Source organism: Rutidosis leptorrhynchoides, chromosome 2, assembly GCF_046630445.1.
Source record: "Rutidosis leptorrhynchoides isolate AG116_Rl617_1_P2 chromosome 2, CSIRO_AGI_Rlap_v1, whole genome shotgun sequence".
Lineage (NCBI taxonomy): Eukaryota > Viridiplantae > Streptophyta > Magnoliopsida > Asterales > Asteraceae > Rutidosis > Rutidosis leptorrhynchoides.
The window spans coordinates 128,489,270-128,512,891 of record NC_092334.1 but is presented as its reverse complement, the minus strand read 5'-3'; the positions used below and the strand labels follow the sequence as shown (position 1 = coordinate 128,512,891).

General features: G+C 35.0%; 1 protein-coding gene across 1 annotated transcript; it reads left to right on the top strand.

Moving 5' to 3' along the window:
• The first annotated feature begins 19,225 nt into the window (after window positions 1-19,225).
• LOC139891383 (probable protein phosphatase 2C 40) lies at window positions 19,226-22,954 on the top strand. The gene is made up of 4 exons (XM_071874345.1): window positions 19,226-19,461; window positions 20,731-21,759; window positions 21,944-22,208; window positions 22,672-22,954. The coding sequence occupies exons 2-4, from the start codon at window positions 20,737-20,739 to the stop codon at window positions 22,797-22,799; spliced, it is 1,416 nt and encodes a 471-aa protein (XP_071730446.1). The 5' UTR covers window positions 19,226-19,461; window positions 20,731-20,736; the 3' UTR covers window positions 22,800-22,954.
• The last annotated feature ends 668 nt before the right edge of the window (window positions 22,955-23,622 follow it).

Genomic DNA, 23,622 nt, shown 5'->3' with positions numbered 1-23,622 from the left:
TTACAAAAACGACTTGTAACTTATTTTTCCGACTATAAACTTATACTTTTCTGTTTAGATTCATAAAATAGAGTTCAATATGAAACCATAGCAATTTGATTCACTCAAAACGGATTTAAAATGAAGAAGTTATGGGTAAAACAAGATTGGATAATTTTTCTCATTTTAGCTACGTGAAAATTGGTAACAAATCTATTCCAACCATAACTTAATCAACTTGTATTGTATATTATGTAATCTTGAGATACCATAGACACGTATACAATGTTTCGACCTATCATGTCGACACATCTATATATATTTCGGAACAACCATAGACACTCTATATGTGAATGTTGGAGTTAGCTATACAGGGTTGAGGTTGATTCCAAAATATATATAGTTTGAGTTGTGATCAATACTGAGATACGTATACACTGGGTCGTGGATTGATTCAAGATAATATTTATCGATTTATTTCTGTACATCTAACTGTGGACAACTAGTTGTAGGTTACTAACGAGGACAGCTGACTTAATAAACTTAAAACATCAAAATATATTAAAAGTGTTGTAAATATATTTTGAACATACTTTGATATATATGTATATATTGTTATAGGTTCGTGAATCAACCAGTGGCCAAGTCTTACTTCCCGACGAAGTAAAAATCTGTGAAAGTGAGTTATAGTCCCACTTTTAAAATCTAATATTTTTGGGATGAGAATACATGCAGGTTTTATAAATGATTTACAAAATAGACACAAGTACGTGAAACTACATTCTATGGTTGAATTATCGAAATCGAATATGCCCCTTTTTATTAAGTCTGGTAATCTAAGAATTAGGGAACAGACACCCTAATTGACGCGAATCCTAAAGATAGATCTATTGGGCCTAACAAACCCCATCCAAAGTACCGAATGCTTTAGTACTTCGAAATTTATATCATATCCGAAGGGTGTCCCGGAATGATGGGGATATTCTTATATATGCATCTTGTTAATGTCGGTTACCAGGTGTTCACCATATGAATGATTTTTATCTCTATGTATGGGATGTGTATTGAAATATGAAATCTTGTGGTCTATTATTATGATTTGATATATATAGGTTAAACCTATAACTCACCAACATTTTTGTTGACGTTTTAAGCATGTTTATTCTCAGGTGATTATTAAGAGCTTCCGCTGTCGCATACTTAAATAAGGACGAGATTTGGAGTCCATGCTTGTATGATATTATGTAAAAACTGCATTCAAGAAACTTATTTTGTTGTAACATATTTGTATTGTAAACCATTATGTAATGGTCGTGTGTAAACAGGATATTTTAGATTATCATTATTTGATAATCTACGTAAAGCTTTTTAAACCTTTATTGATGAAATAAAGGTTATGGTTTGTTTTAAAATGAATGCAGTCTTTGAAAAACGTCACATATAGAGGTCAAAACCTCGCAATGAAATCAATTAATATGGAACGTTTTTAATCAATAAGAACGGGACATTTCAGTTGGTATCCGAGCGTTGGTCTTAGAGAACCAGAAAATTTGCATTAGTGTGTCTTATCGAGTTTGTTAGGATGCATTAGTGAGTCTGGACTTCGACCGTGTTTTCTTTAAAAAATGATTGCTTAACATTTTTGTTGGAAACTATATATTTTTAACATATGAATATTATGTGATATATTAATCTCTTAACGTGTTTGACATTATGTGATAGATGTCTACCTCTAGAACAAGTCCCATTGACTCACCTAATAATAATGAAGAGTCAAATGTAAATTGGAATGATTCGTGGACTGATTCACAAGTTCCCGAAGAGGAACCGGAAGAAGAGTCGGAACCGGAAGAAGAATCGGAACCGGAAGAAGAATCGGAACCGGATGAAGAAATAGAACCGGTGGGAGAAATAATAAAACGGTTAAGTAAAAGAAAATCCTCAACCAACCGACCAAGGTTAATTATGGTCAATGGTGTTTCCGCCAAGGAAGCAAAATATTGGGAGGATTACCAATTCTCCGATGAATCGGATTCCGACGAGAATTCCGATGATGTTATAGAAATTACCCCAACTGAATTTAAAAAGGCAAAAGAAAATAATAAGGGAAAGGGCATAAAAATAGAGAAATCTAATTCCAACCCCGATGAACTTTATATGTATCGTCAACCCCCGAAGTCCTTAAGTTGTAACAATGACCCGGGAACCTCTAAACCACCAGGTTTTTCTAAACCAATGTGGACAACGACAGTTAGTATTAGGGGAACATCATATATCCCTAGAAACTTGGCAAAACGAACCAAAACCGAAGAAGAAGAAACGAGCGAGTCGGAATAAGATAGTTGTATTCGTGTGGTGTAATATATGTAATATAGTGTGCTTATGCTTTATGATATATGTAAAAATTGCTTGTATTAATAAGTATTTTTTTATGAATCTAACTCTTGTCTATTTTACAGTTTAAAAACACAAAATGGATAGACAACCCAATATTTTAAGAGACCTACCCGGAGACATGATTGATGAAATCTTGTCTAGAGTCGGTCAGAATTCCTCGGCACAACTATTTAAGGCGAGATCAGTTTGTAAGACATTCGAAGAACGTTCCAAGAATGTCTTGGTTTATAAGAGACTTTCGTTTGAAAGATGGGGGATATCACATTGGGAAACCCATAAGTTACGATGTGTTTACTTTGACGCATATATTGCGGGGAACCCAAATGCTATTTTACGCAACGGGTTAAGAAATTATTTTGACTCAATATATCCGAATATTGGACTTCGTGATTTAGAAAAAGCGGCTAACATGCAACATAAAGAAGCATGTTATGCTTACGGATTAGTAATGTTCGCTTCTCACCAAAGTGAGAACAAGAACATCGGGCTACAACTATTAAACAAAACGTTTCCACAAGTGACGGAGTCGGTAATTGGGGTAAGAAATGAGGTTTTTAGATTGTTACTGGACTGTTGGACATTACGTAACCCTCGTCCTTTTGACGACGTTACAACACGCTGTCTTATCAATGGCCATAACGGTTATGTTCCACAAGACCAAGGATGGGAAGTAATCCTAGTAAAACCAGAATGCATGACTTGTTTCTGGATGTATGAATTACGTGTCTTTATTGCCTTTGCTGAACGACTTGTGTACTAGCCAGAATTATCTTCACAACTATCTTGTATCAAAGTTATTGCGTGCTATATTTCATGCTTTATGTAAAATAAGCGGTATTGTAAGTTTGTAAAATATTGTATAAAAGTTTGAACGCGAAATATTATTATAATCAGTTTTTCATATAGAATTGTAGTAGTTGAATTGTATATTAGCTACTAAGTATGAACTTAACGGGTAGGTACTACCCGAATTTAAACTTATAAAACGCTAATATGAAGAAAAAGCTTTTATAAATGAGTTCATATTATGCTACGAAATACTATTAACTACTCTTAATATTCTGTATGATTAACTTGTTCCATTTGAATATTTTGAAGGAAATGACACGACTACTCGACACACCGTGAATATGAATGAAGAGGAATTCCGTACTTTTCTAGCTTCAAACATAGCCGCAGTACAGGCTGCGCTACATACCAACAATAACCTTGGATCTAGCAGTACAGGAAATCGTGTAGGATGCACCTACAAAGAATTCACTGCCTGCAAACCTTTGGAATTTGATGGAACCGAAGGACCGATCGGATTGAAACGGTGGACCGAGAAGGTCGAATCGGTGTTTTCCATAAGTAAGTGTACTGAAGAGGACAAAGTAAAGTACGCTACGCATACCTTCACAGGTTCTGCGTTAACATGGTGGAATACCTATCTAGAGCAAGTGGGACAAGACGATGCGTACGCACTACCGTGGTCAGCATTCAAGCACTTGATGAACGAGAAGTACCGTCCCAGAACCGAGGTCAATAAGCTCAAGACAGAACTTAGAGGGTTACGAACCCAAGGATTTGATATTACCACGTACGAAAGACGATTCACAGAATTGTGCCTATTGTGTCCGGGAGCATTCGAAGATGAGGAAGAGAAGATCGACGCGTTTGTGAAAGGATTACCGGAAAGAATCCAAGAAGATATAAGTTCACACGAGCCTGCCTCCATACAACAGGCATGTAGAATGGCTCACAAACTCGTGAACCAAATTAAAGAAAGAATTAGAGAACAGACTGCTGAAGAGGCCAATGTGAAGCAAGTCAAAAGAAAGTGGGAGGAAAACGGTGATAAGAATCACCAATACAACAACAACAACAATCGCAACATCAATCGCAACTACAACAAACGGCTCAACAACAACAACAACAACAACAGCAACTACAACAATCATCCCAACAACAATAATATCCGCAACAACAACAACAATCAGAAACAGCTATGCCAAAGGTGTGAAAAGTATCACTCGGGGTTCTGCACCAAATTTTGCAACAAGTGTAAAAGAAATGGTCATAGCGCGGCGAAGTGTGAGGTCTACGGACCAGGGGTTAATAGAACAAAAGGAACAAATGGTGTCGGAACGAGTAATGGCGGAGCAAGTAGTGTCGGAGCAAGCTATACCAATGTAGTTTGTTATAAATGTGGAAAACCGGGCCACATTATTAGAAATTGCCCGAACCAGGAGAACACGAATGGACAAGGCCGTGGAAGAGTTTTCAATATTAATGCGGCAGAGGCACAGGAAGACCCGGAGCTTGTTACGGGTACGTTTCTTATTGACAATAAATCTGCTTACGTTTTATTTAATTCGGGTGCGGATAGAAGCCATATGAGTAGAGATTTTTGTGCTAAATTAAGTTGTCCATTGACGCCTTTGGATAGTAAATTTTTACTCGAATTAGCAAATGGTAAATTAATTTCAGCAGATAATATATGTCGGAATCGAGAAATTAAACTGGTTAGCGAAACATTTAAGATTGATTTGATACCAGTAGAGTTAGGGAGTTTTGATGTGATAATCGGTATGGACTGGTTGAAAGAAGTGAAAGCGGAGATCGTTTGTTACAAAAATGCAATTCGCATTATACGAGAAAAAGGAAAACCCTTAATGGTATACGGAGAAAAGGGCAACACGAAGTTACATCTTATTAGTAATTTGAAGGCACAAAAACTAATAAGAAAAGGTTGCTATGCTGTTCTAGCACACGTCGAGAAAGTACAAACTGAAGAAAAGAGCATCAATGATGTTCCCATTGCAAAAGAATTTCCTGATGTATTTCCGAAAGAATTACCAGGATTACCCCCACATCGATCTGTTGAATTTCAAATAGATCTTGTACCAGGAGCTGCACCAATAGCTCGTGCTCCTTACAGACTCGCACCCAGCGAGATGAAAGAACTGCAAAGCCAATTACAAGAACTTTTAGAGCGTGGTTTCATTCGACCAAGCACATCACTGTGGGGAGCTCCTGTTTTGTTTGTCAAGAAGAAAGATGGTACATTCAGGTTGTGTATCGACTACCGAGAGTTGAACAAACTTACCATCAAGAACCGCTACCCACTACCGAGAATCGACGACTTATTTGATCAACTACAAGGCTCGTCTGTTTATTCAAAGATTGACTTACGTTCCGGGTATCATCAAATGCGGGTGAAAGAAGATGATATTCCAAAGACTGCTTTCAGAACACGTTACGGTCATTACGAGTTTATGGTCATGCCGTTTGGTTTAACTAATGCACCAGCTGTGTTCATGGACCTTATGAACCGAGTGTGTGGACCATACCTTGACAAGTTTGTCATTGTTTTCATTGATGACATACTTATTTACTCAAAGAATGACCAAGAACACGGTGAACATTTGAGAAAGGTGTTAGAAGTATTGAGGAAGGAAGAATTGTACGCTAAGTTTTCAAAGTGTGCATTTTGGTTGGAAGAAGTTCAATTCCTCGGTCACATAGTGAACAAAGAAGGTATTAAGGTGGATCCGGCAAAGATAGAAACTGTTGAAAAGTGGGAAACCCCGAAAACTCCGAAACACATACGCCAGTTTTTAGGACTAGCTGGTTACTACAGAAGGTTCATCCAAGATTTTTCCAGAATAGAAAAACCCTTGACTGCATTAACGCATAAAGGGAAGAAATTTGAATAGAATGATGAACAAGAGAAAGCGTTTCAGTTATTGAAGAAAAAGCTAACTACGGCACCTATATTGTCATTGCCTGAAGGGAATGATGATTTTGTGATTTATTGTGACGCATCAAAGCAAGGTCTCGGTTGTGTATTAATTCAACGAACGAAGGTAATTGCTTATGCGTCTAGACAATTGAAGATTCACGAACAAAATTATACGACGCATGATTTGGAATTAGGAGCGGTTGTTTTTGCATTAAAGACTTGGAGGCACTACTTATATGGGGTCAAAAGTATTATATATACCGACCACAAAAGTCTTCAACACATATTTAATCAGAAACAACTGAATATGAGGCAGCGTAGGTGGATTGAATTGTTGAATGATTACGACTTTGAGATTCGTTACCACCCGGGGAAGGCAAATGTGGTAGCCGATGCCTTGAGCAGGAAGGACAGAGAACCCATTCGAGTAAAATCTATGAATATAATGATTCATAATAACCTTACTACTCAAATAAAGGAGGCGCAACAAGGAGTTTTAAAAGAGGGAAATTTAAAGGATGAAATACCCAAAGGATCGGAGAAGCATCTTAATATTCAGGAAGACGGAACCCGGTATAGGGCTGAAAGGATTTGGGTACCAAAATTTGGAGATATGAGAGAAATGGTACTTAGAGAAGCTCATAAAACCAGATACTCAATACATCCTGGAACGGGAAAGATGTACAAGGATCTCAAGAAACATTTTTGGTGGCCGGGTATGAAAGCCGATGTTGCTAAATACGTAGGAGAATGTTTGACGTGTTCTAAGGTCAAAGCTGAGCATCAGAAACCATCAGGTCTACTTCAACAACCCGAAATCCCGGAATGGAAATGGGAAAACATTACCATGGATTTCATTACTAAATTGCCAAGGACTGCAAGTGGTTTTGATACTATTTGGGTAATAGTTGACCGTCTCACCAAATCAGCACACTTCTTGCCAATAAGAGAAGATGACAAGATGGAGAAGTTAGCACGACTGTATTTGAAGGAAGTCATCTCCAGACATGGAATACCAATCTCTATTATCTCTGATAGGGATGGCAGATTTATTTCAAGATTCTGGCAGACATTACAGCAAGCATTAGGAACTCGTCTAGACATGAGTACTACCTATCATCCACAAACTGATGGGCAGAGCGAAAGGACGATACAAACGCTTGAAGACATGCTTCGAGCATGTGTTATTGATTTCGGAAACAGTTGGGATCGACATCTACCGTTAGCAGAATTTTCCTACAACAACAGCTACCATTCAAGCATTGAGATGGCGCCGTTTGAAGCACTTTATGGTAGAAAGTGCAGGTCTCCGATTTGTTGGAGTGAAGTGGGGGATAGACAGATTACGGGTCCGGAGATTATACAAGAAACTACCGAGAAGATCATCCAAATTCAACAACGGTTGAAAACCGCCCAAAGTCGACAAAAGAGCTACGCTGACATTAAAAGAAAAGATATAGAATTTGAAATTGGAGAGATGGTCATGCTTAAAGTTGCACCTTGGAAAGGCGTTGTTCGATTTGGTAAACGAGGGAAATTAAATCCAAGGTATATTGGACCATTCAAGATTATTGATCGTGTCGGACCAGTAGCTTACCGACTTGAGTTACCTCAACAACTCGCGGCTGTACATAACACTTTCCACGTCTCGAATTTGAAGAAATGTTTTGCTAAAGAAGATCTCACTATTCCATTAGATGAAATCCAAATCAACGAAAAACTTCAATTCATCGAAGAACCCGTCGAAATAATGGATCGTGAGGTTAAAAGACTTAGGCAAAACAAGATACCAATTGTTAAGGTACGATGGAATGCTCGTAGAGGACCCAAGTTCACCTGGGAGCGTGAAGATCAGATGAAGAAGAAATACCCGCATCTATTTCCAGAAGATTCGTCAACACCTTCAACAGCTTAAAATTTCGGGACGAAATTTATTCAACGGGTAGGTACTGTAGTGACCCGAACTTTTCCATGTTTATATATATTAATTGAGATTGATATTTACATGATTAAATGTTTCCAACATGTTAAGCAATCAAACTTGTTAAGACTTGATTAATTGAAATAGGTTTCATATAGACAATTGACCACCCGAGTTGACCGGTGATTCACGAACGTTAAAACTTGTAAAAACTATATGATAACATATATATGGTTATATATATAGTTAACATGATATTATGATAAGTAAACATATCATTAAGTATATTAACAATGAACTACATATGTAAAAACAAGACTACTAACTTAATGATTTTGAAACGAGACATATATGTAACGATTATCGTTGTAACGACATTTAATGTATATATATCATATTAAGAGATATTCGTACATCATAATATCATGATAATATAATAATTTAAAATCTCTTTTGATATTATAAACATTGGGTTAACAACATTTAACAAGATCGTTAACCTAAAGGTTTCAAAACAACATTTACATGTAACGACTAACGATGACTTAACGACTCAGTTAAAATGTATATACATGTAGTGTTTTAATATGTATTCATACACTTTTGAAAGACTTCAAGACACTTATCAAAATACTTCTACTTAACAAAAATGCTTACAATTACATCCTCGTTCAGTTTCATCAATAATTCTACTCGTATGCACCCGTATTCGTACTCGTACAATACACAGCTTTTAGATGTATGTACTATTGGTATATACACTCCAATGATCAGCTCTTAGCAGCCCATGTGAGTCACCTAACACATGTGGGAACCATCATTTGGCAACTAGCATGAAATATCTCATAAAATTACAAAAATATGAGTAATCATTCATGACTTATTTACATGAAAACAAAATTACATATCCTTTATATCTAATCCATACACCAACGACCAAAAACACCTACAAACACTTTCATTCTTCAATTTTCTTCATCTAATTGATCTCTCTCAAGTTCTATCTTCAAGTTCTAAGTGTTCTTCATAAATTCCAAAAGTTCTAGTTTCATAAAATCAAGAATACTTTCAAGTTTGCTAGCTCACTTCCAATCTTGTAAGGTGATCATCCAACCTCAAGAAATCTTTGTTTCTTACAGTAGGTTATCATTCTAATACAAGGTAATAATCATATTCAAACTTTGGTTCAATTTCTATAACTATAACAATCTTAATTCAAGTGATGATCTTACTTGAACTTGTTTTCGTGTCATGATTTTGCTTCAAGAACTTCGAGCCATCCAAGGATCCATTGAAGCTTGATCCATTTTTCTCTTTTCCAGTAGGTTTATCCAAGGAACTTAAGGTAGTAATGATGTTCATAACATCATTCGATTCATACATACAAAGCTATCTTATTCGAAGGTTTAAACTTGTAATCACTAGAACATAGTTTAGTTAATTCTAAACTTGTTCGCAAACAAAAGTTAATCCTTCTAACTTGACTTTTAAAATTAACTAAACACATGTTCTATATCTATATGATATGCTAACTTAATGATTTAAAACCTGGAAACACGAAAAACACCATAAAACCGGATTTACGCTGTCGTAGTAACACCGCGGGCTGTTTTGGGTTAGTTAATTAAAAACTATGATAAAATTTGATTTAAAAGTTGTTATTCTGAGAAAATTATTTTTATTATGAACATGAAACTATATCCAAAAATTATGGTTAAACTCAAAGTGGAAGTATGTTTTCTAAAATGGTCATCTAGACGTCGTTCTTTCGACTGAAATGACTACCTTTACAAAAACGACTTGTAACTTATTTTTCCGACTATAAACCTATACTTTTCTGTTTAGATTCATAAAATAGAGTTCAATATGAAACCATAGCAATTTGATTCACTCAAAACGGATTTAAAATGAAGAAGTTATGGGTAAAACAAGATTGGATAATTTTTCTCATTTTAGCTACGTGAAAATTGGTAACAAATCTATTCCAACCATAACTTAATCAACTTGTATTGTATATTATGTAATCTTGAGATACCATAGACACGTATACAATGTTTCGACCTATCATGTCGACACATCTATATATATTTCGGAACAACCATAGACACTCTATATGTGAATGTTGGAGTTAGCTATACAGGGTTGAGGTTGATTCCAAAATATATATAGTTTGAGTTGTGATCAATACTAAGATACGTATACACTGGGTCGTGGATTGATTCAAGATAATATTTATCGATTTATTTCTGTACATCTAACTGTGGACAACTAGTTGTAGGTTACTAACGAGGACAGCTGACTTAATAAACTTAAAACATCAAAATATATTAAAAGTGTTGTAAATATATTTTGAACATACTTTGATATATATGTATATATTGTTATAGGTTCGTGAATCAACCAGTGGCCAAGTCTTACTTCCCGACGAAGTAAAAATCTGTGAAAGTGAGTTATAGTCCCACTTTTAAAATCTAATATTTTTGGGATGAGAATACATGCAGGTTTTATAAATGATTTACAAAATAGACACAAGTACGTGAAACTACATTCTATGGTTGAATTATCGAAATCGAATATGCCCCTTTTTATTAAGTCTGGTAATCTAAGAATTAGGGAACAGACACCCTAATTGACGCGAATCCTAAAGATAGATCTATTGGGCCTAACAAACCCCATCCAAAGTACCGGATGCTTTAGTACTTCGAAATTTATATCATATCCGAAGGGTGTCCCGGAATGATGGGGATATTCTTATATATGCATCTTGTTAATGTCGGTTACCAGGTGTTCACCATATGAATGATTTTTATCTCTATGTATGGGATGTGTATTGAAATATGAAATCTTGTGGTCTATTATTATGATTTGATATATATAGGTTAAACCTATAACTCACCAACATTTTTGTTGACGTTTTAAGCATGTTTATTCTCAGGTGATTATTAAGAGCTTCCGCTGTCGCATACTTAAATAAGGACGAGATTTGGAGTCCATGCTTGTATGATATTGTGTAAAAACTGCATTCAAGAAACTTATTTTGTTGTAACATATTTGTATTGTAAACCATTATGTAATGGTCGTGTGTAAACAGGATATTTTAGATTATCATTATTTGATAATCTACGTAAAGCTTTTTAAACCTTTATTGATGAAATAAAGGTTATGGTTTGTTTTAAAATGAATGCAGTCTTTGAAAAACGTCACATATAGAGGTCAAAACCTCGCAACGAAATCAATTAATATGGAACGTTTTTAATCAATAAGAACGGGACATTTCAGCATTAACGCATAAAGGGAAGAAATTTGAATGGAATGATGAACAAGAGAAAGCGTTTCAGTTATTGAAGAAAAAGCTAACTACGGCACCTATATTGTCATTGCCTGAAGGGAATGATGATTTTGTGATTTATTGTGACGCATCAAAGCAAGGTCTCGGTTGTGTATTAATGCAACGAACGAATGTGATTGCTTATGCGTCTAGACAATTGAAGATTCACGAACAAAATTATACGACGCATGATTTGGAATTAGGCGCGGTTGTTTTTGCATTAAAGACTTGGAGGCACTACTTATATGGGGTCAAAAGTATTATATATACCGACCACAAAAGTCTTCAACACATATTTAATCAGAAACAACTGAATATGAGGCAGCGTAGGTGGATTGAATTATTGAATGATTACGACTTTGAGATTCGTTACCACCCGGGGAAGGCAAATGTGGTAGCCGATGCCTTGAGCAGGAAGGACAGAGAACCCATCCGAGTAAAATCTATGAATATAATGATTCATAATAACCTTACTACTCAAATAAAGGAGGCGCAACAAGGAGTTTTAAAAGAGGGAAATTTAAAGGATGAAATACCCAAAGGATCGGAGAAGCATCTTAATATTCGGGAAGACGGAACCCGGTATAGGGCTGAAAGGATTTGGGTACCAAAATTTGGAGATATGAGAGAAATGGTACTTAGAGAAGCTCATAAAACCAGATACTCAATACATCCTGGAACGGGGAAGATGTACAAGGATCTCAAGAAATATTTTTGGTGGCCGGGTATGAAAGCCGATGTTGCTAAATACGTAGGAGAATGTTTGACGTGTTCTAAGGTCAAAGCTGAGCATCAGAAACCATCAGGTCTACTTCAACTACCCGGAATCCAGGAATGGAAATGGGAAAACATTACCATGGATTTCATCACTAAATTGCCAAGGACTGCAAGTGGTTTTGATACTATTTGGGTAATAGTTGATCGTCTCACCAAATCAGCACACTTCCTGCCAATAAGAGAAGATGACAAGATGGAGAAGTTAGCACGACTGTATTTGAAGGAAGTCGTCTCCAGACATGGAATACCAATCTCTATTATCTCTGATAGGGATGGTAGATTTATTTCAAGATTCTGGCAGACATTACAGCAAGCATTAGGAACTCGTCTAGACATGAGTACTGCCTATCATCTACAAACTGATGGGCAGAGTGAAAGGACGATACAAATGCTTGAAGACATGTTACGAGCATGTGTTATTGATTTCGGAAACAGTTGGGATCGACATCTACCGTTAGCAGAATTTTCCTACAACAACAGCTACCATTCAAGCATTGAGATGGCGCCGTTTGAAGCACTTTATGGTAGAAAGTGCAGGTCTCCGATTTGTTGGAATGAAGTGGGGGATAGACAGATTACGGGTCCGGAGATTATACAAGAAACTACCGAGAAGATCATCCAAATTCAACAACGGTTGAAAACCGCCCAAAGTCGACAAAAGAGCTACGCTGATATTAAAAGAAAAGATATAGAATTTGAAATTGGAGAGATGGTCATGCTTAAAGTTGCACCTTGGAAAGGCGTTGTTCGATTTGGTAAACGAGGGAAATTAAATCCAAGGTATATTGGACCATTCAAGATTATTGATCGTGTCGGACCAGTAGCTTACCGACTTGAGTTACCTCAACAACTCGCGGCTGTACATAACACTTTCCACGTCTCGAATTTGAAGAAATGTTTTGCTAAAGAAGATCTCACAATTCCGTTAGATGAAATCCAAATCAACGAAAAACTTCAATTCATCGAAGAACCCGTCGAAATAATGGATCGTGAGGTTAAAAGACTTAAGCAAAACAAGATACCAATTGTTAAGGTTCGATGGAATGCTCGTAGAGGACCTGAGTTCACCTGGGAGCGTGAAGATCAGATGAAGAAGAAATACCCGCATCTATTTCCAGAAGATTCGTCAACACCTTCAACAGCTTAAAATTTCGGGACGAAATTTATTTAACGGGTAGGTACTGTAGTGACCCGAACTTTTCCATGTTTATATATATATTAATTGAGATTGATATTTACATGATTAAATGTTTCCAACATGTTAAGCAATCAAACTTGTTAAGACTTGATTAATTGAAATATGTTTCATATAGACAATTGACCACCCAAGTTGACCGGTGATTCACGAACGTTAAAACATGTAAAAACTATATGATGACATATATATGGATATATATATATATATATAGTTAACATGATACTATGATAAGTAAACATATCATTAAGTATATTAACAATGAACTACATATGTAAAAACAAGACTACTAACTTAATGATTTTTAAACGAGACATATATGTAACGATTATCGTTGTAAAGATATTTAATGTATATATATAATATTAAGAGATATTCATACATGATAATATCATGATAATATAATAATTTAAAATCTCATTTGATATTATAAACATTGGGTTAACAACATTTAACAAGATCGTTAACCTAAAGGTTTCAAAACAACACTTACATGTAACGACTAACGATGACTTAACGACTCAGTTAAAATGTATATACATGTAGTGTTTTAATATGTATTTATACACTTTTGAAAGACTTCAATACACTTATCAAAATACTTCTACTTAACAAAAATGCTTACAATTACATCCTCGTTCAGTTTCATCAACAATTCTACTCGTATGCACCCGTATTCGTACTCGTACAATACACAGCTTTTAGATGTATGTACTATTGGTATATACACTCCAATGATCAGCTATTAGCAGCCCATGTGAGTCACCTAACACATGTGGGAACCATCATTTGGCAACTAGCATGAAATATCTCATAAAATTACAAAAATATGAGTAATCATTCATGACTTATTTACATGAAAACAAAATTACATATCCTTTATATCTAATCCATACACCAACGACCAAAAACACCTACAAACACTTTCATTCTTCAATTTTCTTCATCTAATTGATCTCTCTCAAGTTCTATCTTCAAGTTCTAAGTGTTCTTCATATATTCTACAAGTTCTAGTTACATAAAATCAAGAATACTTTCAAGTTTGCTAGCTCACTTCCAATCTTGTAAGGTGATCATCCAACCTCAAGAAATCTTTGTTTCTTACAGTAGGTTATCATTCTAATACAAGGTAATAATCATATTCAAACTTTGGTTCAATTTCTATAACTATAACAATCTTATTTCAAGTGATGATCTTACTTGAACTTGTTTTCGTGTCATGATTCTGCTTCAAGAACTTCGAGCCATCCAAGGATCCGTTGAAGCTAGATCCATTTTTATCTTTTCCAGTAGGTTTATCCAAGGAACTTAAAGTAGTAATGATGTTCATAACATCATTCGATTCATACATATAAAGCTATCTTATTCGAAGGTTTAAACTTGTAATCACTAGAACATAGTTTAGTTAATTCTAAACTTGTTCGCAAACAAAAGTTAATCCTTCTAACTTGACTTTTAAAATCAACTAAACACATGTTCTATATCTATATGATATGCTAACTTAATGATTTAAAACCTGGAGACACGAAAAACACCGTAAAACCGGATTTACGCCGTCGTAGTAACACCGGGGGCTGTTTTGGGTTATTTAATTAAAAACTATGATAAACTTTGATTTAAAAGTTGTTATTCTGAGAAAATGATTTTTATTATGAACATGAAACTATATCCAAAAATTATGGTTAAACTCAAAGTGGAAGTATGTTTTCTAAAATGGTTATCTAGACGTCGTTCTTTCGACTGAAATGACTACCTTTATAAAAACGACTTGTAACTTATTTTTACGACTATAAACCTATAATTTTTCTGTTTAGATTCATAAAATAGAGTTCAATATGAAACCATAGCAATTTGATTCACTCAAAACGGATTTAAAATGAAGAAGTTATGGGTAAAACAAGATTGGATAATTTTTCTCATTTTAGCTACGTGAAAATTGGTAACAAATCTATTCCAACCATAACTTAATCAACTTGTATTGTATATTATGTAATCTTGAGATACCATAGACACGTATACAATGTTTCGACCTATCATGTCGACACATCTATATATATTTCGGAACAACCATAGACACTCTATATGTGAATGTTGGAGTTAGCTATACAGGGTTGAGGTTGATTCCAAAATATATATAGTTTGAGTTGTGATCAATACTGAGATACGTATACACTGGGTCGTGGATTGATTTAAGATAATATTTATCGATTTATTTCTGTACATCTAACTGTGGACAACTAGTTGTAGGTTACTAACGAGGACAGCTGACTTAATAAACTTAAAACATCAAAATATATTAAAAGTGTTGTAAATATATTTTGAACATACTTTGATATATATGTATATATTGTTATAGGTTCGTGAATCAACCAGTGGCCAAGTCTTACTTCCCGACGAAGTAAAAATCTGTGAAAGTGAGTTATAGTCCCACTTTTAAAATCTAATATTTTTGGGATGAGAATACATGCAGGTTTTATAAATGATTTACAAAATAGACACAAGTACGTGAAACTACTTTTTATTAAGTCTGGTAATCTAAGAATTAGGGAACAGACACCCTAATTGACGCGAATCCTAAAGATAGATCTATTGGGCCTAACAAACCCCATCCAAAGTACCGGATGCTTTAGTACTTCGAAATTTATATCATATCCGAAGGGTGTCCCGGAATGATGGGGATATTCTTATATATGCATCTTGTTAATGTCGGTTACCAGGTGTTCACCATATGAATGATTTTTATCTCTATGTATGGGATGTGTATTGAAATATGAAATCTTGTGGTCTATTATTATGATTTGATATATAGGTTAAACCTATAACTCACCAACATTTTTGTTGACGTTTTAATCATGTTTATTCTCAGGTGATTATTAAGAGCTTCCGCTGTCGCATACTTAAATAAGGACGAGATTTGGAGTCCATGCTTGTATGATATTGTGTAAAAACTGCATTCAAGAAACTTATTTTGTTGTAACATATTTGTATTGTAAACCATTATGTAATGGTCGTGTGTAAACAGGATATTTTAGATTATCATTATTTGATAATCTACGTAAAGCTTTTTAAACCTTTATTGATGAAATAAAGGTTATGGTTTGTTTTAAAATGAATGCAGTCTTTGAAAAACGTCTCATATAGAGGTCAAAACCTCGCAACGAAATCAATTAATATGGAACGTTTTTAATCAATAAGAACGGGACATTTCACCGATATTGCTCAAGCAGTGGGAGTTGTAAGTCGTTATATGTCTAATCCGGAAAAAGAGCATTGGGAAGCGGTCAAATGGTTGCTTCGTTATTTGAAAGGTACTTCTAATATGGGATTGTGTTTCTCCTAAAACAATCTCATACTTAGAGGTTATGCGGATGCTAATTTGGGTGGATGTGATGATTCGGGGAAAAGCACTACGGGTTATGTTTTCACAATGGGGAAGACGGCGATTAGTTGGTTATCTCGATTGCAAAAGAGTGTTGCTTTGTCAACCTCCGAAGCCGAATACATGGCTATTGCGGAAGCTTCTAAAGAGCTAGTGTGGTTGAAGAACTTCTTAGGCGAGTTGGGTAAAAGACAAGACTATTGCGTCTTGTATTGTGATAATCAAAGTGCGGTTCATCTTGGGAAGAATCCGGTGTTTCATAGTCGAACGAAACACATCAAGATAAGGTATCATCTTATTCGACAACATATAAATGATGGCACTTTATTCTTGGAGAAAATCCTTGGTACAAAGAATCCTGCCGATATGTTTACTAAGGTGGTTACGACCGAAAAATTGAGGTTTTGTATTACCTCAATTGGTCTTCTCATGAATTGATGAGAGAAGACCCCAGCTAGAGATGTGAATGGTGTTACAAGTTTAACAAGTAGTATTGAAGACCTTTTATCGAAAGTCTACTCATCCGAAGAATGTGTTGAGCGTGCGTGTCCCAAATGATATTTGACGGTAATCGAAGGTGGTTTAATGTTCTTGGTAAATTCATTGATATGAATGGAGCTTGTTCAAAGTCTCCAAGTGAGAGATTGTTGGAGTGTGGAGACATTTAAACAAAACTGGAAAAAGTGTCACTAAAAACTGTTTCAACACTTGCACGGATTTTGCAGATTTCGGTAAGCGTGAAACGGAGAAAAACAGATCAAAAACAGAGCAAATTGATTGTGCGCGGTGATGGTGCGCGGCGCGCTCCCTGCGCGCACTAGAGAAGTTTTGATCAGAAGGCTTGCTCGAAGTTTGGGAGTGTGCACGGCGCGCACGATGTCTGGCAGCAAGTGGGCAACTTGCACACATGGGATCCGATCTTGATTGATTCTCCTTTCACTTTAGGTGCTTAGTGGGTTGCTTTACACCACTAATTGTGGCTGTGATCATGTCATTAGTGGGTGTAAAGCATGGCTAGTTGGTTTATCTTTCATGATTACTAGCACACTTGAAGATCAAGTTGTAGTTTGGTTGGTTTCTTGTTTGCTCTATATATAGAGCTCATTCATAGTCATTGTAACACACCACTCTCAAGTATTCAGTAATATAACAATCTCTAGCTGGTCCGTGGACTAAAGCAATCACAACGATTGCATATAACCACGTTATATCTTGTGTCGTTCTTACATTTTCGCATTTATTATCTTTCGTTCATTAAGTGGGTTGAGTGATCTTGATAGTATCACTACTCGGCTAGTAATCTTGTAGAATTACTAGCGTTGTTTGAGTCCTAATATCCTAACACATATGTCATTCAGAGATTGGAAACAAATGCGTTGAATGCTGAATGATTCAGCATTCAGCGCTGAACCATTCAATTAAGAGGTAAACAGAAACACCCTACATGTAAAGTGAATAGTCAGATCTGTGATTTAATCAGTCCGTAAATCGGGTTGAATAACCGTATTAATAAAATAATGACTTTTTCAACAAAAACTCTAAGGCTGTTATTAAGACATACTATCAACATATAACCATCATGTATAATTGATTTATGCAATTTAACAATAGCTCGATTGAGAATAATTAAAAAAAAAAAAATTGTATAAACAAAAAAAAAAAAATTCTGAGAAGGTGTTTGCCTCTTGGCAGCCAGAAAAGATAACACTCCAAGTGGGATGATTAAGGGACCCATTCACCTTTATTTCGGATGGTTTTTAACAAATTCACCGATTCTAATGAATCACAAAAACACACACACACACACACACACAGAGTTGACCTTTTTTACGTATCATCAACCCAACCCCCATATTCTTTCCATACTCTTATTACTATTTCTCACTTCTATTTTTATTTTTTAGCCATCTCTTCTCTACCATCCAATTTTTTTATTCCGTGTTTTTAATCTCCGTAAAAAAAACTCTTTTAAAAACCCAATTCGCTACTTAACTCATTGGTTTTTTTATTACAATCTCTACTCTTTCCGCTGAAAGCTGCAATCTTTTTGTGAATTTCACTCTGGGGTTTCGTTGGTCTTCAAGAAGGTACGTTCAAGATTATGTTTTTCGATTTAAATTTGAAATCTTTATTGTGTTTTGATTAATAGGTATTGTTGAATTGTTGAATTCTTGATTGCTGATTTTTGTTGCTTGATTCTGGGTTATGAATTTTAATCAACCCCTTTCGATTTTAGTGCTCCTAAAGAGTGGTTTCTTAATTTGCACTATATTTTATTGTGTTTCTTTAATGAATCGCTATTAGTACCTTGATAATTACTACATTGCCATTGTTTTTGATACCGAGCTTGTTAATTTGCTATTACAAATTTATTCTTGCATCAAGTTGCAATCTTTTTGTTTTTATCGATAATTGATATGGATTTTTTGTTGGTTGTCAAGTAGTTAAGCTCAAGATTTGTCTTTTTCTATTGATATGTAATATTTGTTATGTATATTGTTATGTGTATATTTTCCTAGCATTTGTTTTTTGGGCTTTTATTTCTGTTCTGTGAATAGATTTCAATCTAACCATGTTCAGTTTGCTTAACTATGCAGTTATTTATGCTTGATTCTTACTGGTTTTATAAATATATATATTTTTTTAACAAGTGTTTATTTGTTTTTTAGTTTACCGCATTGCCATTCGAGCTGTTTAAGGGTCTGATAGTCTGATAGGTTTCGAGTAGCTGCGTATCTTGTAACTCTATTTTTAATATTTGGTAATCACTGGTTCCTGATGGCAACATTATGTCATTAATTTTAAATACTTTTTTTAATTTGTGTCCCTTCGTATTTGTTTATTACTCTCAACTCCCATTTCGCTTTCACGACTCTTGACCCCTTTTTGTTCATTATTTTTTAATCTGTTTTCTGATTGCTGCATTGCCATTAAATTAGTAACAACTTAATTTAGTATTATTAGTATTCTGTTAATTTTTCTTAAAACCCCTTAAAGTTTCCAACTACTAGTCTTTGCTTGCATTATAATATATTATCCAGTGTAAAGACTGCCAAGTTGTTATCTTTTGGGTGAAACTAAAACGCAAATGAGTTAGTTACCAATTCTGTATTGTCATTGTCACAAATGATAGTAATTTAGACACGAAATTATTTATATATGTGAAGTCAAATGTGCAGTTTTCTTGATACAAGGAGGATATGAATCATCAATATCCATATAATCTTCATTCTGCCTTAATTTCGTGGACTTAAAATAGAATGAATTACATAAACCGTTCTGAAAATTGTAGGAGTAGTAAAATAGTAATGAACTTGGTAAACTATTTTCGTTCAAGTTTTATAGAACTTTTCGAGAAATAAAAATGTGAACTTTATTAATCAAGCCATCCTTGTCACAATGTTGTCTATGAGGTGTAGATTCGACATTAACCTTACAGTTTATCCCAGATCATCTAAAAATTGTGTTCTCTATTTGCCTTTTCGTATTCTACCTTCTTTTTTTTTTTTTTTTTTTTTTTTTTTTTTAATTTCCAGTTTTAATCTAGATTTAAGGTTAAGGGATTGATTATATAGTTGGATTTTCACGGATCTGTGAAAGTGACGGGGAGTAAGAAGAAGGTGGTTGGTTTTGATGGTGGTGGTGACAAATTGGGCAGGTCGGGTGCCTGGCCAATACAACTATATGGGTATATATTTTTGGCACGTTGAACAGAAACACTTATTGTCAAAGTTTATAGTTTTTCAATGAATTATTTGTGTATCAAAAATGTAAAAGAGTTACTTTATTTCAACCTCTTGTCTCATTTTGTTTTAAATTTTTTTCCTTCTTAAATTGTACTCTTAACATTACCTAATCGACCCATTGATAACTAAATGGATTGAAGTTCCCATCTCTAATGAAGATGAAAATAAATTTAATGATGACGATGGTCAAGGATAAACCAAATAATAAATGAACGTAACAATATCACTTATCTTATTTTTTTCTTACATATCATGTTTTTGACTGGATCTTTTAAATGTTACAGATTAAAATGATGCGTGAAAAGTCGATTCTTGATCCTGGTGGAGAAATGGAAGTAAGTTTTGGCTATCAATGTAGTACAACTGACGGATACGATATTCCTTCGGGGAAAAAAATCGAAAGAAATAGTAGTTCGTTTTCTTGCCTTTCGGGGGCTGCCATAAGTGCAAACGCAACATTAGCCAACACAAATATTTGCAACGGTTTAATTAGCTCCGAAATTCTTCCATCGTTAGACTCCCCAAAATCATTTAGAAGAATACCATCTTCACCATCGTTCACAAAACTCGACTTATTGTCATCTTCTTTACAGGGTAGCGGGTCGTATTTGAGTTGCAGCCCGTCTACTACCCCCGAAAATCTTGAATTCGATTCGTATTTATCGAGACCGTTTAGTGCACCTTCAAGAAATGACGATTTTTTATTTGCGGATGAAGTACAAGTGGCGGGTGGGGCCGCTGGGGAAGATAGAGTTCAAGCGGTTTGTTCCGAGGAAAACGGTTGGGTGTTTTGTGCGATTTACGACGGATTTAACGGACGAGATGCGGCTGATTTTCTCGCGGGTACTTTTTATGAAACAATAAGGTGTAATCTAAATTCTTTAGATATCGAACTCGATTATTTTCATGGAGATAGTAACATGGTGAGGCCTAAAAACCGAGTTCTTGATAGCTTACAACGTGCTCTTAATCAAGCGGAAAGTGATTTTTTACATATGGTTGAGCATGAAATGGAGGATAGGCCTGATATAGTGTCGGTGGGGTCGTGTGTTTTGGTTGGGCTTTTGCAAGGAAAAGGTTTGTACATAATGAATTTAGGTGATAGTAGAGCGGTTTTAGCGACAGATGATGACGAAAAAAAGATTGATGGTTTGAAAGCGGTTCAATTAACGGACAGCCATACGGTTGATAACGAGGTCGAAAGAAAGCAACTTGTTAGTCAACATCCTGATGATCCGAAGACAATTGTGCATGGAAAAGTTAAAGGAAAGTTGAAAGTTACTCGCGCATTCGGAGTTGGTTATCTTAAAAAGGTAAAAGAATATAAACCATTATCATTTGTGCTTTAAATCATTGTACTGTACAATACCTTGATGCATATTTAGTGGTGTATGGCTAAAAATGTTGGTGTACGAATCACCGCCCATTTTCAATAATGCGTGTAAGATGTACTTAGCGTTTTAGTCACCATATGTTTATGCGTTTTATTTTGTGCAGAAAGTTTTGAACGATGCGTTGATGGGAATACTTCGAGTTCGTAACCTTTTAAGTCCTCCATACGTATCTGTCGAACCGTCACTTTATATGCATGAAATATCGAACTCAGATCACTTTGTAGTACTTGGTAGTGACGGTTTATTTGATTTCTTCACAAACGATGAGGTAGTGAAGCTCGTGCATTCGTACATATCTACAAAACCATCAGGGGACCCGGCCAAATATCTATTGGAGCAGCTTGTACTCAAAGCCGCCTGCTCTGCAGGTAACTTTATAGGTTTACATTTATTAGAAACTGTCCAAATTTCTAGTTTTGGGTCATCGTTAACAACAAGAAAAAACCGGGTCGATTTCTTTGTTTAATCATACTTGATATTGATGGTCAAAGTTAGTTGCTTTCTACTTTAAATCGACATGAATACTGTTTATCGTTGACCAGTACTATTGTTTCAATAATTTATATAGTTATAGTTATAGTTATGGATGACCTGCAAAGAGATATTCAAGCAAGTTGAAATAATATATAGCTTGAAGATATATATACATTTAACTATAGGAATGCAAAACGATTACAATTAATTTGTTGGATATAATTTTTTTTTTTTTTTTTTTTTGTTATCATATACATTAAAGAAAGATCTCCTTTTTCCAGGTTGCCTGAGCAGAGAAAACCTTATCCATTTTACCCGTTTAACCGTTTTATGTTATTAAAGAAAGATCTTGTGCAGGTTTCAGTACGGAAGAGTTGATGAGTGTTCCGGCTGGCAGGAGAAGAAAATATCATGATGATGTAACCGTCATCGTTATAATTTTAGGTACAAACAAACGCACTTCAAAGGCTTCAACTTGCATATAAATTTGTTTCCATAAAAAATGTTTGTAGCTAGTTCTGTACAGTTTTGAACATAACAGATAAGTATTATTTGGCACCTTGTAGTTCTATATTTATTCATGGATCTTGATGTAGTATAATATATGCTTTAAATATTCATTTTTTATCGTTTGTGGTCAGTTAGTTATGAAAGATTATAGTTGTTAACGTATGCGGTTTGGGTGAGGAATATGTTAAAGTTGTAAGAAGTTTCGATAGAGAGGACGAGCTATGTTGCGTATGTCAGTGATCGAGCTTTATGAATATATTCTTTGTGGGAAAATTAAAAGGTCGAATGGTTTTGGTGAATTCGTGTGCGTACGTAGAGAATAGATCCTGTAGGATCATATTCTTCTTTTGAGTAAAAGCAACCATTTCTTTTTGGCTGATAACAACATGATTAGGATCCCAGCAGGGGCGAAGCCAGCTTTCAAGATCACTGGTGGCACAATATAGTAATGATATATATTTTTAAAACTCAAACACACACCAATTAAATTATCCACGACGAGACTCAAACTCACAACATCAAGATTAATGAGTTACTTCCATACTGCTAGGTCATTAGTCATTTTGTATATATAAAATTCATATTACATTATAACAATGTCCTTTGTGAAATTCAGAGTCGTCTTGTCATTTTATGAGCTCGGTTCAATAAATAAAAGTGGACCTTTCATATACGAAAGCTTTGCATATATAACAATAACAATTTCAATAATATAAAAAAACGTCCTAAGTATTAGCGCCAATTAAAATAATAGTTGTAGAAAACAGAATACCACATCAAATTAACCTACGTATTTAA